Source organism: Tursiops truncatus, chromosome 14 (genome assembly GCF_011762595.2).
Source record: "Tursiops truncatus isolate mTurTru1 chromosome 14, mTurTru1.mat.Y, whole genome shotgun sequence".
Taxonomy (NCBI): Eukaryota; Metazoa; Chordata; class Mammalia; order Artiodactyla; family Delphinidae; genus Tursiops; species Tursiops truncatus.
Window position 1 is genome coordinate 37,999,012 of NC_047047.1, and position 14,835 is coordinate 38,013,846.

Here is a 14,835-nt window from a genome sequence, read left to right on the forward strand (position 1 = left end):
TTTTGCCACATTCCTGGCCACATTATTAGGTGGCTTTTTGGTGATAGCTATTCTACTGGGTATGAAGTGGTAACTCGTAGTTTTCATTTGCATTTCCCTCATGGCTAATGATGTTGAGCATCTTTTCAAGTGGTTTTGGCCAAATGGCCATCTTCTTTGGAGAAATGTCTATTCAAATCCTTTACCATTTAAAAAACTGGGTTGTCTTTTTTCAATTTTGAGTTGTAAGAGTTCTTTATAAATTCTGGATATAAGTCCCTTATCAGATATGTGATTTGTAAATATTTTCTCCCATTCTATAGGCTGTCTTTTCACTTTCTTGATTGTGCCCACTGAAACACAAATGTTTTTAATCTTGGTAAAGTCCAATTTATCTATCTTTCCTTTTGTTGCTTGTGCTTTTAGTGTCTTATCTAAGTATCCATTGCTAAATCCAAGGTTGTAAAGATTTACCCCTGTGTTTTCCTCGAAGAGTTTTACAGTTTGCTTTTACAATTAGGTCTTAGATCCATTTTGAATCAATTTTTTTGTATATAGTGTGAGATGGGGTCTAACTTCACTCCTTTGCAGGAAGCTATCATTTTCCCAGCACCATTTGTAGAAAAGACTATTCTTTCCCCATTGAATGGTCTTGGCACTATTGTTGAAAATCAGTTGGCCATAAATAGATGGGTTTGTTTCTGGACTCTCAATTCTGTTTCATTGATCTGTATGTCTGTCCATATGCTAGTACTACACTGCCTTGATTACTGCACCTTTGTAGTAAGAGCTGAAATCAGAAAGAGTGAACCCTTTGTTCTTTTTCAAAATTGTTTTGGCAGTTCTGGGTCCCTTGAGTTTCCATATGAATTTTAGGATTGGTTTGTCAGTTTCTACAATGAAGCCAGCTGGAAATCTGACAGGAACTGTGGTGAATCTGTAGATCAAGTTGAGGGGTATTACCATCTTAACAATATTAAGTGTTCTGATCCATGAACATGGGATAATCTTCCCATTTATTTAGATCTTCTTTAATTTCTTTCAATGATATCTTGTAGTTTTCAGAGTATACATTTTACACTTCTTTTGTGAAATTTATTCTTAAGTATTTTATTCTTTTTGATGCTATTGTAAAGGGAATTTTTAAAAATTTCATAGTCATATTTTTCATTGCTAGTATATAGAAATAAATTGATTTTTGTATATTGATTGTATATCCTGAAATCTTGAACTTAATTATATGTTCTAATAGTTTTTTAGTGGATTTCTTGGGATTTTCTATATATAAGATCATGTCATCTGTGAATAGATATGGTTTTACTTTTTTTTTTTAATTTATTTTATTTATTTACTTTTGGCTGCATTGGGTCTTTGTTGCTGCGCGCGGGCTTTCTCTAGTTGCGGTGAGTGGGGCTACTCTTTGTTGCGGTGCATGGGCTTCTCATTGCAGTGGCTTCTCTTGTTGCGGAGCATGGGCTCTAGGCGCACAGGCTTCAGTAGTTGTGGCTCGCGGGCTCTAGAGCGCAGGCTCAGTCGTTGTGGCACACAGGCTTAGTTACTCCGCGGCATGTGGGATCTTCCCGGACCAGGGCTTGAACCCGTGTCCCCTGAATTGGCAGGTGGATTCTTAACCACTGTGCCACCAGGGAAGCCCTACTTCTTTTCCTATTTGGATGCATTTCATTTTCTGGCATGGAAGACAAATTGCAAACCAATAGACAAAAAAGAAAGAAAGAAGGGGTTTCCCTGGTGGTCCAGTGGTTAAGACTTTGCCTTCCAGTGCAGGGGGTGCGGGTTCAATCCCTGGTCGGGATCCCACATGCCTAGGGGCCAAAAAACCAAAACATATAGACTTCAATCCCAGTGTGCGGATTACTTTAGCTCCCTGAACTTTCTTCTCCACCTATAAAATGGGGATAATACCCGATTTGGGGGTTTATTGTGAGACTGAAGGAGATAAGGCACCTTAAGGGAGCTAGCATCATTCTCAGCAGCTACTAATTTAGCAACCACTCTTCTACAGTTTGATAACTACTCTTGTCATAGACAAGTAGTAAAAGCAAAACTAGCTACGTTTTCTCAAGGAAAGATAATCTTGGAAGGAGAGCTGCTATAAGACCATGCTGCAGCCTCACTCTCTCCTTCAGTACCTCTTTGAAGACAGCACAGGTCACTCACCACCACACAGCAGGAAACAGTTTTCCTACCTCTTCCTACAAATCCTGCTTACACTGCTTAAATGAGGCAAGAGGTTTAGTATAACAAAGTAACAAATGATGCCACAGCAACCACTGAACTATTATGTGCCTCTTTTCTTTCTTGCATTAAACAAACACACATCAGTCTTAGCAACTCAAGTTATAGGAAGAGGGATATCAATCTCCCATCTTAAAGACTTTTAAGGGCACTTCCCAAATATTAAAATAACAGCGAATTCCCTGGTGGTTCAGTGGTTAGGACTCCACACTCTCACTGCGAAGGGCCCGGGTTTAATCACTGGTCAGGGAACTAAGATCCCACAGTGCAACAATAATAATAGTTAACATTTCTGGAGGCCTTATGATTAGCCAGAAAATACTGTGCTAATTGTTTTAGATCTCTAAATCATTTACCCCGCCCCCGCAACAGTCCTATAAAAGTGGAAATAATATTATCCCCATATCATCCTCCCCAATAGATCAGCTTTAAATGAGAGATTAGCCAATTAGAATTGGACTGGCTAAGGACTTCCCTGGTGGCGCAGTGGTTAAGAATCCACCTGACAATGTAGAGGACACAGGTTCGAGCCCTGGTCAGGGAAGATCCCACATGCTGTGAAGCAACTAAGCCCATGTGCCACAAATACTGAGCCTGAGCTCTAGAGTCCACACGTCACAACTGCTGAGCCCGTGAGCCACAAATACTGAGCCTGCGCGCCTAGAGCTTGTGCTCCACAACAAAGAGAAGCCACTGCACCGCAACGAAGAGTAACCCCCACTTGCCACAACTAGAGAAAGCCCGCGTGCAGCAACGAAGATCCAATGCAGCCAAAAGTAAATAAATAAATAAAATTTAAAAAAGAATTGGACTGGCTATAGTTCTCAGTGCTATCCCAAGATTTACAGCCCAAAAGACATACTATAATTAGTGCACATGTACCATACCACTACCAGCTGTGTTCCCCTAATTTTTAAGGTCTTAAAAAAACTCTTAGCTACTTGAGAGTTTAGACCTCTTCTCTTTCAAATAAATAAAGGATAACAAATACTAGGAGACTTAACTATGCAAATTTGTAAATACTAATTTTCTACAGAGCCTAGCATTACACCAAAGGAAAATTAGATTTAAGAAGTTTAATATTTACAATTAGATTTCATAAGACCTAACTATATATTTCTCTTGGCACTACAATTTATGGCTAGGTATCCCCAGTGCCTTTTAACTGAGCCACGTGAAAAGGTGAGGTTCATAATAGTTCTTTAAGGAACAGTTGAGGGTTGAAGAATTAATTCGAGGTACTGGAGATAAAAGGGTTTTTGCTTGTTTGTTTGTTTTTATACTAAGATTTGCCTTTGGCAGATTAGCATGATAGGGCTTCAGCCTCTGCTTCCAAAGCACTTAGCATATCTCACAATACCTGGCTGAGTGTTCTGAAGAAGGACAATAGCAAAATGGTCCAACAGTATGGAATCAGCACTGTTACCAAATTATCTTTTCTGAAGTATTTTACCCTTAAACGTTTTGCTGAATCTTTACCAGGATAATCTCATTTAAAACAACCTTAAAATTTACAAAGTTCACCTCTTCCATGAAAACCTGTGATCTAGAGCCCATCCGAACATTTTTGAGAAGATGGAATGATTCAGATCAGGGGACTTTGCAGACAACTTTTGTCATTAATGTTTATTTCAATTAAATAAATGTGAATTCAGAATTAATGGAAGATAAAACCTCAAAGTATTTGGCAAAACAAATGCTATTACGAGTTTGATTAAAATGTTTGTGGTACCTGTGCTATGAATTACAGACATCCACAAAATTAAAAGCACATTCTGAAGAAAATCAAATTCTGATAAATACTGTTTGTAAAAATTCAGCGGTACAGTCCCCCCAGGGGAGAAGTAATTTGCCTTGCTACCATCAGTTAAAAATCAAATGAGCATATTTTCCTCTTTTAATTGTGACCGTCACAGCACTGTAGAACATGTACAAACCTAAATCCTTTTGATCAGAGTAAACTAAACAAGACGCTGGTATTTAACAGGGCGTACAGATCATGTAGTATAAAACATTTTCTTCTGAAAATAAAAATTTTATAATCTGTTTCAAAAATATCAAACAATTGAAAAATATATCGACTGCAACAAAATTTCCAAAGAGAAGTTCAAAAATCTTGGCAAAGCCATACATATAACATCAAATAAAATCTAGCTTCATTTACCAACTAAAACACTCATTAAAAATAATGATTTCTGTACGTCTAAACTGAGTGTAACACTTGGACATTTCAACAGAAATTGCTGTTCTGTCATACACTATTAAAGTCTGTTCTCTAATCTGAAGAAATTTCAATTATAAGGCAAAGGAAGACTAAAAATAGAAACAGTGCATCTTAAAGTTTTTCAGAGACCTACATACAAGTAATTTCCAAACGCATAATTTTTATATGCTTATGGTTTGGAACAAATTTTCCCTGAGCACTCTTTCTGCTTGGTTAGAAAATTAAAACATGATCTATAGAATAGAATTTGATTTTTATTTTTCTTACATATATGCAATTTTTCATCCATCAAATGTATTTGGGAATCTTTCCTTCTAGACATCTCTAAAGTAATAACTAATTATAACTGTTTTAAGGGGCTATTCGAATGGCTATAGAAATATGGTTGAGTTTTAGTGCCCTGAGAACTGTACAGTGGGTGTCTCATACAACTGAAATGATTTACTAGCCTTAAAATTATCAATGGTTATTTTAACAAATTCAGAATGGCACTAGCTTCACAGAAGAAAGAGGTAATAATCAGTAATTCCAGCTCAGATGACCAATAAGTACTAAAAACTAAAAAAAACCAAACCAACAACAAAAAAACACAACTAAAAAAAAAAAAGAGTTGGATTAACATTGTGCTTTCTATGGAATAATGCTGAAAAAAATTAAGGCTTCTGCCCAACACAAGAACTACTTCATCTTGAAAATTTATTTAATGCAGTCTTGAGATCTGTAACTCCTTAATAATCATGCAAACTTAAAATTAGCATCACTGGAAATTTCATCACACAAATTGCAGTTCTCAGTGCTATCCCAAGATTTACAGCCCAAAAGACATACTATAATTAGTGCACATGTACCATACCACTACTAGCTGTGTTCCCCTAATTTTTAAGGTCTTAAAAAACTCTTAGCTACTTGACAGTTTAGACCTCTTCTCTTTCAAATAAATAAAGGATAACAAATACTAGGAGCCTTAACTATGCAAATTTGTAAAATACTAATTTTCTACATAGCCTAGCATCACACCAAAGGAAAATTAGATTTAAAAAGTTTCATATTTACAATTAGATTTCATAAGACCTAACTATATATTTCTCTTAGCACTACGATTTATGTGGCTTGCAAGAATAATTAATAAATAACTTAAAACATTTAGAAGTCATCGTTCTGAAGACCTTCAAGAAGTGATGAGCAATTTCAGATGTCCAGAGGTGAGTCTTCTCTCTTCTTATATTTTAAGGTGCTTTACGCAAGCCGACCTTGACCAAAACGACTTTTAGACCTAGATTTTTTAAACAGAAAAGAAGGTCAGAGGTGCTTCTAAAACAGTAAGTTGCCACTGCTTTAGGTCATGTTTGCTTGACAGTGTCAAAGTTTAATGAAACTTCATGTAGTTCCATAATCCATTTTCAAAAATTCTTGGAGATGTATTTTGGAATTCAGATATTTTTTTAATTTCGGGGAAATAATATGTACATATATTGTATATTATGAATCTGGAGCAGTGCCCCACAACCAAACACATTAATACTTCTTCAGTGAAACAAATGAGCATTTACATTAAGTGGGATAAATAAAAACTATAAATAGTACCACAGTAGCTCAGGTCAGGCTTGAGTTGCCACAAATGTATGCAAAAAGCTTTTGGCTTTCTGAGCTTTCTGGATTTCAGAATTGCAGATAAGGCATTTGGATCTGTAGTATTAATAATCAAATCTCAGTAACTGTTAATCTTTCAAAGAAAATCTGTGCTGTAAAATGACACAGAACATACAAATTAGACTTTATTAAGAGAGATAGAACAAGAAACAAGAAAGGTTTCAATGATTTATATAAAGTAGTAATATATTATCTACAAATAGTATAAAAATCCTGCTAATTCACACTATAGCTTACATTTTTACCAGCAGTTGGCTCAGAACGGAGCTGACTCAATAAACAGAAAACTTTTAAAAAAGTATACTTTCATTAAATTTTGTGATCATGACCTCTTCAAGTCTTAACTTTTAAGTTAAAATCTGGTTCTGATTAATGTCTGGATGATCAAATCCCCGAAACAAAATAAAACCAAACTCAAATTATGTGCTTCTAGTGTTCATATGATTTTTCCAAAAAAAAAATCACTTTGAAGCTAGTGGCATTCTGGATTCATTTATGCGGATTCACCTTGTGTTTTTCTCCGAGCTGCTTTGCCGTGCACTGACTGGCACTGAGGCCTTGATTTGTGCTTCGAGCCTGGAATAAATACCTCCTGCAAACTGCACAGTAAAGGAGAAAAATTAAGTTATTATCTTTAAGGAACCAATAGAAGCTCTGCTTTATTGAAATGGCATTACTTTTTAACTTAGAAGTAATTTTATTTTGATTTTTTTTTTAATTTTTTAAATTCAGGCTCTGAGTTACAATTTTATATAAGTAAAATTCACCCATTTTAGTGTACTGTTCTGAGTTTTGACAAATGCATACAGTTGTGTAACCACTCATAATGGAGACATAAAACAGTTCAAATACCCCAAGAAAATCCCCTTGTGCCCCTTTTAAAAAGTCCAACGATTTGACACTACCAATTCCTGGCAACCACTGACTTGTTTTATGTCCCTATACTTTTGCATTTACCAGAACATTATATAAATAGAATCATACAGTCTGTAGCCTTCTGAATCTGGCTCCTTTTGCTTAGCATAACGTGTAGGATATTCATCTATGTTGCAGCATGTATCAATAGCTCATTCTTTTTATCTGTTCTACAGTCTTACTCATTTATCATGTAAAGGACATTTGGGTTGTTTTTAGCTCTTGGCAATTCTAAATAAAGCCACTGTAAAGATATGTGTGAAATGATCTGTATGGTGAGTAAACACTTAATGCTATAATGCTTAATGCCCAAGTAGGCATTCCCTTTTGCATCCTTACTAGCTATATACAAGAGTTCCAGTTGATCTATAGTCTTGCCAGCATATTTAAAAAACTTTTTTAGCCACAGAGCAACTAAGCCCGTGTGCCACAAATACTGAGCTTGCCTGTGCTCTAGAGCCCTCAAGCCACAACTACTGAAGCCCGCACACCTACAGCCTGTGCTCCAGACAAGAGAAGCCACTGCAAAGAAGAGCCCCCACTCGACACAAATAGACAAAGCCTGCGCGCAGCAACGAAGACCCAGTGCAGCCAAAAAAAAAAAAAAAAAAAAAACCAAACTTTTTTAGACATTCTAGTGGGGGTATAGTGCTATCTTGCTGAGGTGTTAATTTACATTTCCCTAATGACTAATGAAGTTGCATCTTTTCCTGTGCTTATTTGCCACCTGTATCCCTTCTTTCTGAAGTGTATGATTAATCTTTTGCCCACTTATTGTCATTGGGTTGTTTATTTTATTATTGAGTTTTGAGAATTCTTTATATATTTTGGATATAAATCCTTTACCAGATAAATATTTTACACATACATTCTCATAGTTTATGGCTTGTCTTTTCATTCTCTTAATAATGCCTTTCAAAAAGAAGTTTTAAATTTTGATGAAGTCCAATGTGCCAATTTTTTTCTTTTATGGATAATGCTTTTGGTGTGGTAGCTAAGAAATATTTGCCTAACCCATGGTGATAAAGATTTTTTTTCCTGTGTTTTGTTCTTGTAGGGAAGTAAATTTTTAAATAAAAGAATTAGAGGCAAGTGTTACTGTGAATACATAATACTGGTACTAATGATGATACATAATGTTATGACTAACATGTAATTCAGTAAGAGTAAGGTATTTCTTGTGATCATTTTCATCAAGATAACATCTTATTTTAAAGATAATGTCTAAGCACTGCATGCAGAGTTGATGAAAATTAGCAACTTTCAGGGGTCACCCTCCGGACAGTTAATCTGCTCTTGGTTGGACATTACACTTTCAGTAACAATGTACTTTACTATGTGTGTTATAGAGAGGACCTATGGACTGTAAGAGGTGGTGAAAAACTTATGTGAACAAACTGGCTAACCGCTACAGAATATAAAAATACATAAAAAATTTACTCTTTTAAAATTATAAAGCATCTTTATACTTATGATGAAAATAAAGTAGGAAGGCATATCCAAGCAAGCACAGTACCCGAGTACATAATTCTTACTTCTTTTGCTTCCTTTGACTTGACTTGGTCCAGATCACCCAATCTCATCTTTATTAGGTGCCCTGTAATTTCAGACATCCGCCGTTGATCTGAAGGTAAAAATTAATAAACCTTACTTTTTATGAGGATGTTTTATTACTTTTATTTCTTAAAGAAGATTGCAATCATCAAGAGTTTATGAAAATATCATTGGATATTATTTATAGACACATACACCTATTTATCTTTGAAGGATTTTAGGCTGCAAGTGGCAAAATGGCTCATATACAGATAACTGTGCTGCTTTTAATATTACTGTAAATCAGCCTAAGACATATTCAGCCTTCTTGAGAGTGGAGGTAGTGGGTGAAAGTCAGTCTGAGAGGCCTCAAAATGACAGATACATAAAACAACATATTATCTACTGGGATTGTCTAGTAATGAAAACTCTGGTTGATGCCTAAGGGAATGTGCTAATTCTGGGCCTTATTCCAGTTGGAATCTTTAAAGCTATTCAGCATACTTCATAAAATAAAAGATTCCTATCATTGCTATTTAGACCTAATTTGTACACTACACAAATAATAAAACTTACCATCTTCTCTTTGTGCATCTTGGTTGAATCTCAAGGATCTTGTGGCATCCCACTTATTCTTCTGCATACTCACACTATTGAAAAAATTAAACAAAAATCAGCACTGATGCTTTTACAGTGAACATCTGACTGGATTAAGGAGCAATACTCACATGAAAGGAGACACATCTCTAGAAGTTGACTAAAAAAAAGTAGACAACATTAAGGCCCAATTAGAACATATTTATTGATTAGTGTTATAGGTAATATAAAAAGAGTTTACATTTATTGGATGCAAGATACTGTACCAAGAGCATTACAAGCATTCTTTCACTGAAGCCTTGCAACTACCATGTGAGATAGGTGCTACTATTACCTCCATAATAAACAGCTTCAGAGAAGTTAAGAAACTTTCCACAGAGAAACAGACCTAGAATTTGAACCCAGTTTTATTTGTCTGACCTGGAAGCCCCCCACCTCTATGCAATCTTTTAGAATTCACTCATTCTGTGCCTGTGGTCCTTAATATGGAGATGAACGTACAACCCATCCAACATATATTGTGTGGAACTTGTTTGAACCCCAGCTTTTCACACATTTTTACAATCTATAGTTTCTCTTTTAGCCAACTGTAGTTATACTGTTCTCTTATTCCTACCTGGCTTTTTACTCCTTCCTTTGAAGGCACGGGGAAATAAGAATAATTTTAAAAGGTCATAAAATATTTATTTTAAAAATTTAAAGGCTACTTATTTTTTGAACAAGTAATACTGGTTCAAAATTCAAGAAGTACAAACAGCACATATATTAAAAAGCCTCTGTCCCCCAGACATTCAGTTCCCTTCCTTAGGGGCGACTAATTTTATCAATTTCTTGTATAGCTTTCCACAGATATTTTATGGATATACAAGAAAATTCATATATATTCCTTCATCTAGTCTACAAAAATGGTAGCATAATATGCCACTATACATACTGCTCTGCACTTTTCCTTTTTTTCTTTTTATTGAAGTATAGTTACTTTACAATGTTGTATTAGTTTCTGGTGTAAAGTGATTCAGTTATATATATATATATATATATATTCTTTTTCACATTCTTTTCCATTATAGTTTATTATAAGACATTAAATATAGTTCCCTGTGCTATACAGTAGGACCTTGTTGTTTATCTATTTTATATATAGTAGTAGTTTGTGTATGCTAATCCCAAACCCCTAATTTCTCTCCCCCAAACTCACTTTCCTTTTTTCATGTGTCAATATACCTTAGAGATCTTTAATCTCAGTCTTTATAGTGATTCTTCACTCATTTTTACACTGCTAGCATTCCACTGTGGCATTCATTACTCTTCTTTTTCGAATTTTTCCTGGCTGTACCTGCTTATTTCTCAATATGAACTTTAGAATAGTAATAGATAATTTAGTGTTACCTTCTCCAATGCCTTTTCTTTCTTCTGACCACAGGGTGAAGACATCTGCTTTTTTGGTTGTTTAGTGAATTTCTTTGGCTTCTCCTTTTTCCCTGATAACAGAAGGTCAATGTTATGAGCATAAGTCCCATATACTTTTCCCATGCACTTGTTACATTCAAACAATAAAACCACTGAAAAATAAAACATTGTTTTTAAAAACTAACAAATTACCTTGGGATAAAAAGTAACTATATGGAGAAATCAAACTAAAACTGCTTTACAGAGGTTCATTTTAATTACTTTTCTTCTTTCTACTTGGTGAAAATCTTTGCGGAAAAAAATGAGGGCAATGAATTCCAAGTGCCAGTGAAATTAAATACAGAAACATGTTGGGGAAATTATTCATATTTCTTTCTCTGAATCTAATTTGCCAGTGGAGTCACACCTCCTAATTCCAAACTTTTTATATAAAAAATAACTATAACCCAGAAAAACACAATTTGAGAATGGGAGGAAAGAAGAGCTCACAAAAAATCTTTAAAATGTCTTTTGTTCATGCAGGAGGTGGGCTATGAAGGTAGAACATAAATGATCTTGTGAAGAACCAGATCTGGGACAAAGTATATTTGAAACTAAGGCATTCCTGCAGTCAGTATTCTGCTTTACTCTGGCTGACAGTTTAGTGGAGAAAGGAGAGAGGCAAAAAGGAGGGGAAAGAAGTATTTCTCTAAAAACAATGTTTAAAGGTTAAGAATAGCACATTAGAACACTGTTTCCCAAATATCAATTATTTGTACACCACCTTCACACTTTTTTTTTTTTAAACTTTTTTTTTTTTTTTTAATTTTTATTTTTTGTGGTACGCGGGCCTCTCACTATTGTGGCCTCTCCCTTTGCGGAGCACAGGCTCCGGACGCGCAGGCTCAGTGGCCATGGCTCACGGGCCCAGCCGCTCCGCGGCATGTGGGATCTTCCTGGACCGGGGCACGAACCCGTGTCCCCTGCATCGGCAGGCGGACTCTCAACCACTGCGCCACCAGGGAAGCCCACCTTCACACTTTTTGTTCTATCTTAAAAGGGAAACTTTATCACTACCATAAATGAAAAACCTGTAAAATGTGCTATATAGAAGCTAATTTTGAAGATAACAGAAAAAGACAAAACAACATCAATAATCTGGATAGATTTATTTGCCTGCTGGCAAGCCCTGAGCCCCTGACGTGTCTCTCTGTTAAAGTGGGAGATTTAAGCGTTATAAAATTTCTAAAAGCCATGATAGGGTGGGACATATGATAATGGCAGTGTGAAAAGGTTGGATAATTCCTTCCCTAAAAACAGAACAAAAATATTATAAACAACCATCTGCAGGTACTGGGGAATAGTCAAAGGAAGACAGGAAGTTCAGTGTTTACGTTTGAAAGATGCAAGAGCTAAGAGCTGTGAGTTTGTGGCTTTCTTGTCTGAGGGCACTTCCCCACCTCCCCAGTTCAGGGAGGAAAATTACAGCCTTGAGTTCTAGGGAGAAGATGATAAAGTTCGAAGCAACAGAGAAGCTGGAATTTTTTTTTTGGCCGTGCCACGTGGCTTGTGGGACCTTAGTTCCCTGACCAGGGATTGAACCCATGCTCCCTGCAGTGGAAGCGCAGAGTCCTAACCATTGGACTACCGGGGAATCCCCAAGAAGCTGGAAATTTAAAGGGGAAAATATGGAAGCAAGAAAGAGACTTGAGGTCTAAAATGTGAGTATAAACTATGCCCAAATTCCTAGCTGAGTGTTAAACTCTGCAGGTATATGGGAGACCCTAGGAAGCCCCGCTAAAAAGGTAAGCAGAAACTAGGGTGGGGTGTTGATCCTTGCAAGACGGAACTGTTCTTTGCGAGATGTGGGAGTTTCTTGTGCCTTCTGACTGAATGATTTCCCCAAACCGCCTTTAGCTTGAGCTTCTGAGAGTCTTATAGTCTTGAGGTATCAGAGGTCAGACTTGGGAACTGGAAAAACAAGTAGGAATCTAGGAGGGAACCCAAAAAGCAAGGAAACCACTAAGCAGGTGAGCCCCCAAATCTGAATATAAATTCTGTCCAAATCCTTGGCTGACCACTAAACTACACAGGCTGGTGTGGCCCCTGGGGGTGGGGTGGGGGCAGGCTAACGCTGTAGCAGTCAGCAGCCAAAAAACCTATGAAAAACACCATCCACTGAATACCAGCCAGGAGACAGATTTTGCAGTTTGGGTCCAGCAGGTTAATTGCTTACTAGAACAAAAATCCCAACAATCCTCAGAAGAACAAAAGAGATTTCAGAGTTGCACAAAGATAATCTACGATGTCCAGTTTTCACTGAAAAGTTATGAGATAAAGAAAGTGAAAAGAAAAGAAACAGTCAGAAAACACCCAGAAAAGAAACAGTCAATAGCAACTGATCCTGAGAGGGCCAGCATGTTGGACTTAGGAGACAATAACTTCAAAGCAACTATTATACATATGTTCAAAGGAAAAATGGTAGTATTGAGTAAGCACATAGAGAATCTCAACAGAGAAACGTAAAGTATAAAAGAACCAGGGGGAAATTCTAGAGCTGAAAGGCACAATAATTGAAATGAAAAAATGTACCAGATGGGTTCAAGAGAAAATGTGAAATGGCAGAAAAATGAATCAGTGAATGTGAAGTTATCAAAAGGTCATAGGTGTACTGGAGCTCCAGAAAACGAGTGAGAAAAAGGGGCAAAAAAAAATACTTAAAGAATAAAGATTGTAAGACAACATTAATTTACAGATCCAAGAAGGTCAACAAATCCCAAGTAAGATAAACTCAAAGAAAGTCACATCTAGGCATACCATAGTTAAGCTTCTAAAAGTTAAAGATAAAAAGAAAACCTGGGGGCTTCCCTGGTGGCGCAGTGGTTGGGGGTCCGCCTGCCGATGCAGGAGGCACGGGTTCGTGCCCCGGTCCGGGAGGATCCCACGTGCCGCGGAGCGGCTGGGCCCGTGAGCCATGGCTGCTGAGCCCGCGCGTCCGGAGCCTGTGCTCCGCAGCGGGAGAGGCCACAACAGTGAGAGGCCCGCGTACAAAAAAAAAAAAAAAAAAAAAAAAGAAAACCTGGAAAGCAGCATGATTAAAAGTGCACATTACATACAGAGGGGAACAATTTTATCACAATGACTGACTTCTCATCAGAAACAATGGAGGCCAGAAGACATTGAAATGACATATTTATTTATTTATTTTTTAACTGGCCGATATTATGTTTAATGGTTAAACACTAAAGGCATTATCATTGAATAAAGAACAAGACAAGAATGAAAACCACCACCACTGGAAATTTTAGCCTCTGTAAAAAACAAGGAAAAATATTGAGATATATGAGACCAATTTTATCACAATGACTGACTTCTCATCAGAAACAATCAAGGCCAGAAGACATTGAAACAACATATTTAAAGTGCAAAAAGAAAAAACTGTTATTAACAAAGAATTATATATCAAGAAAACTCTACTTCAAAAACAAAAGCAGGGACTTCCCTGGTGGCGCAGTGGTTAAGAATCTGCCTGCCAGTGCAGGGGACACGGGTTCGAGCCCTGCTCCGAGAAGATCCCACATGCCGAGGAGCAACTAAGCCCGTGTGCCACAACTACTGAGCCTGCGCTATAGAGCCCATGAGCCACAACTACTGAGCCCGCGTGCCACAACTACTGAAGCCCGCGTGCCTAGAGCCCGTGCTCTGCAACAAGAGAAGCCACCACAATGAGAAGCCCGCACACCACAATAAAGAGCAGTCACCACTCGCCACAACTAGAGAAAGCCCGTGTGCAGCAACGAAGACCCAAAGCAGCCAAAAATAAATAAATAATTAATTAATTTTTTTAAAAAAGCAAGGGGCTTCCCTGGTGGCGCAGTGGTTGAGAATCCACCTGCCAATGCAGGGGACACGTGTTAGAGTCCTGGTCCGGGAAGATCCCACATGCCGTGGAGCAACTAAGCCCGTGCGCCACAACTACTGAGCCTGTGCTCTAGAGCCCAGGAGCCACAACTACTGAGCCCACGTGCTGCAACTACTGAAGCCTGCGCGCCTAGAGCCCGTGCTCTGCAACAAGAGAAGCCACCACAAGGAGAAGCCCGTGAACCACAAAGAGTAGCCCCTGCTCACCGCAATTACAGAAAGCCCGTGAGCAGCGACGAAGACCAAAAATAAATTAATAAATTTTTTTTAGATGATGATATGGATTTTCTCCTTTATTTTGTTAATATGGTGAAATGTATTTCCAAATGTAAAACCAAACTTGCATTCCTGATATAAACATTACTTGGTCA

The 14,835-nt window shown here is 37.3% G+C and overlaps 1 protein-coding gene across 7 annotated transcripts in view; it reads right to left on the reverse strand.

Annotated features, from left to right (window-relative positions):
- The window catches only part of SANBR (SANT and BTB domain regulator of CSR), a 69,973-nt gene that overhangs the window by 1,053 nt on the left and 54,085 nt on the right, over positions 1 to 14,835 (reverse strand). For 4 of the 7 annotated variants that reach the window (XM_019943360.3, XM_033838483.2, XM_073791354.1 and 1 more), the window contains 6 exons: positions 10,544 to 10,635; positions 9,286 to 9,314; positions 9,134 to 9,207; positions 8,560 to 8,648; positions 6,617 to 6,708; positions 3,810 to 5,732 (listed from right to left, as the gene is read on the reverse strand). In XM_019943360.3, the coding sequence (XP_019798919.1) occupies positions 5,696 to 5,732; positions 6,617 to 6,708; positions 8,560 to 8,648; positions 9,134 to 9,207; positions 9,286 to 9,314; positions 10,544 to 10,635 (413 nt within the window). In that variant the 3' untranslated portion in view covers positions 3,810 to 5,695. Of the gene's footprint in view, positions 1 to 3,808; positions 5,733 to 6,616; positions 6,709 to 8,559; positions 8,649 to 9,133; positions 9,208 to 9,285; positions 9,315 to 10,543; positions 10,636 to 14,835 lie in introns of those variants that run through there. The other 3 variants (XR_012325689.1, XM_033838484.2, XR_012325690.1) reach the window with 3 other exon arrangements.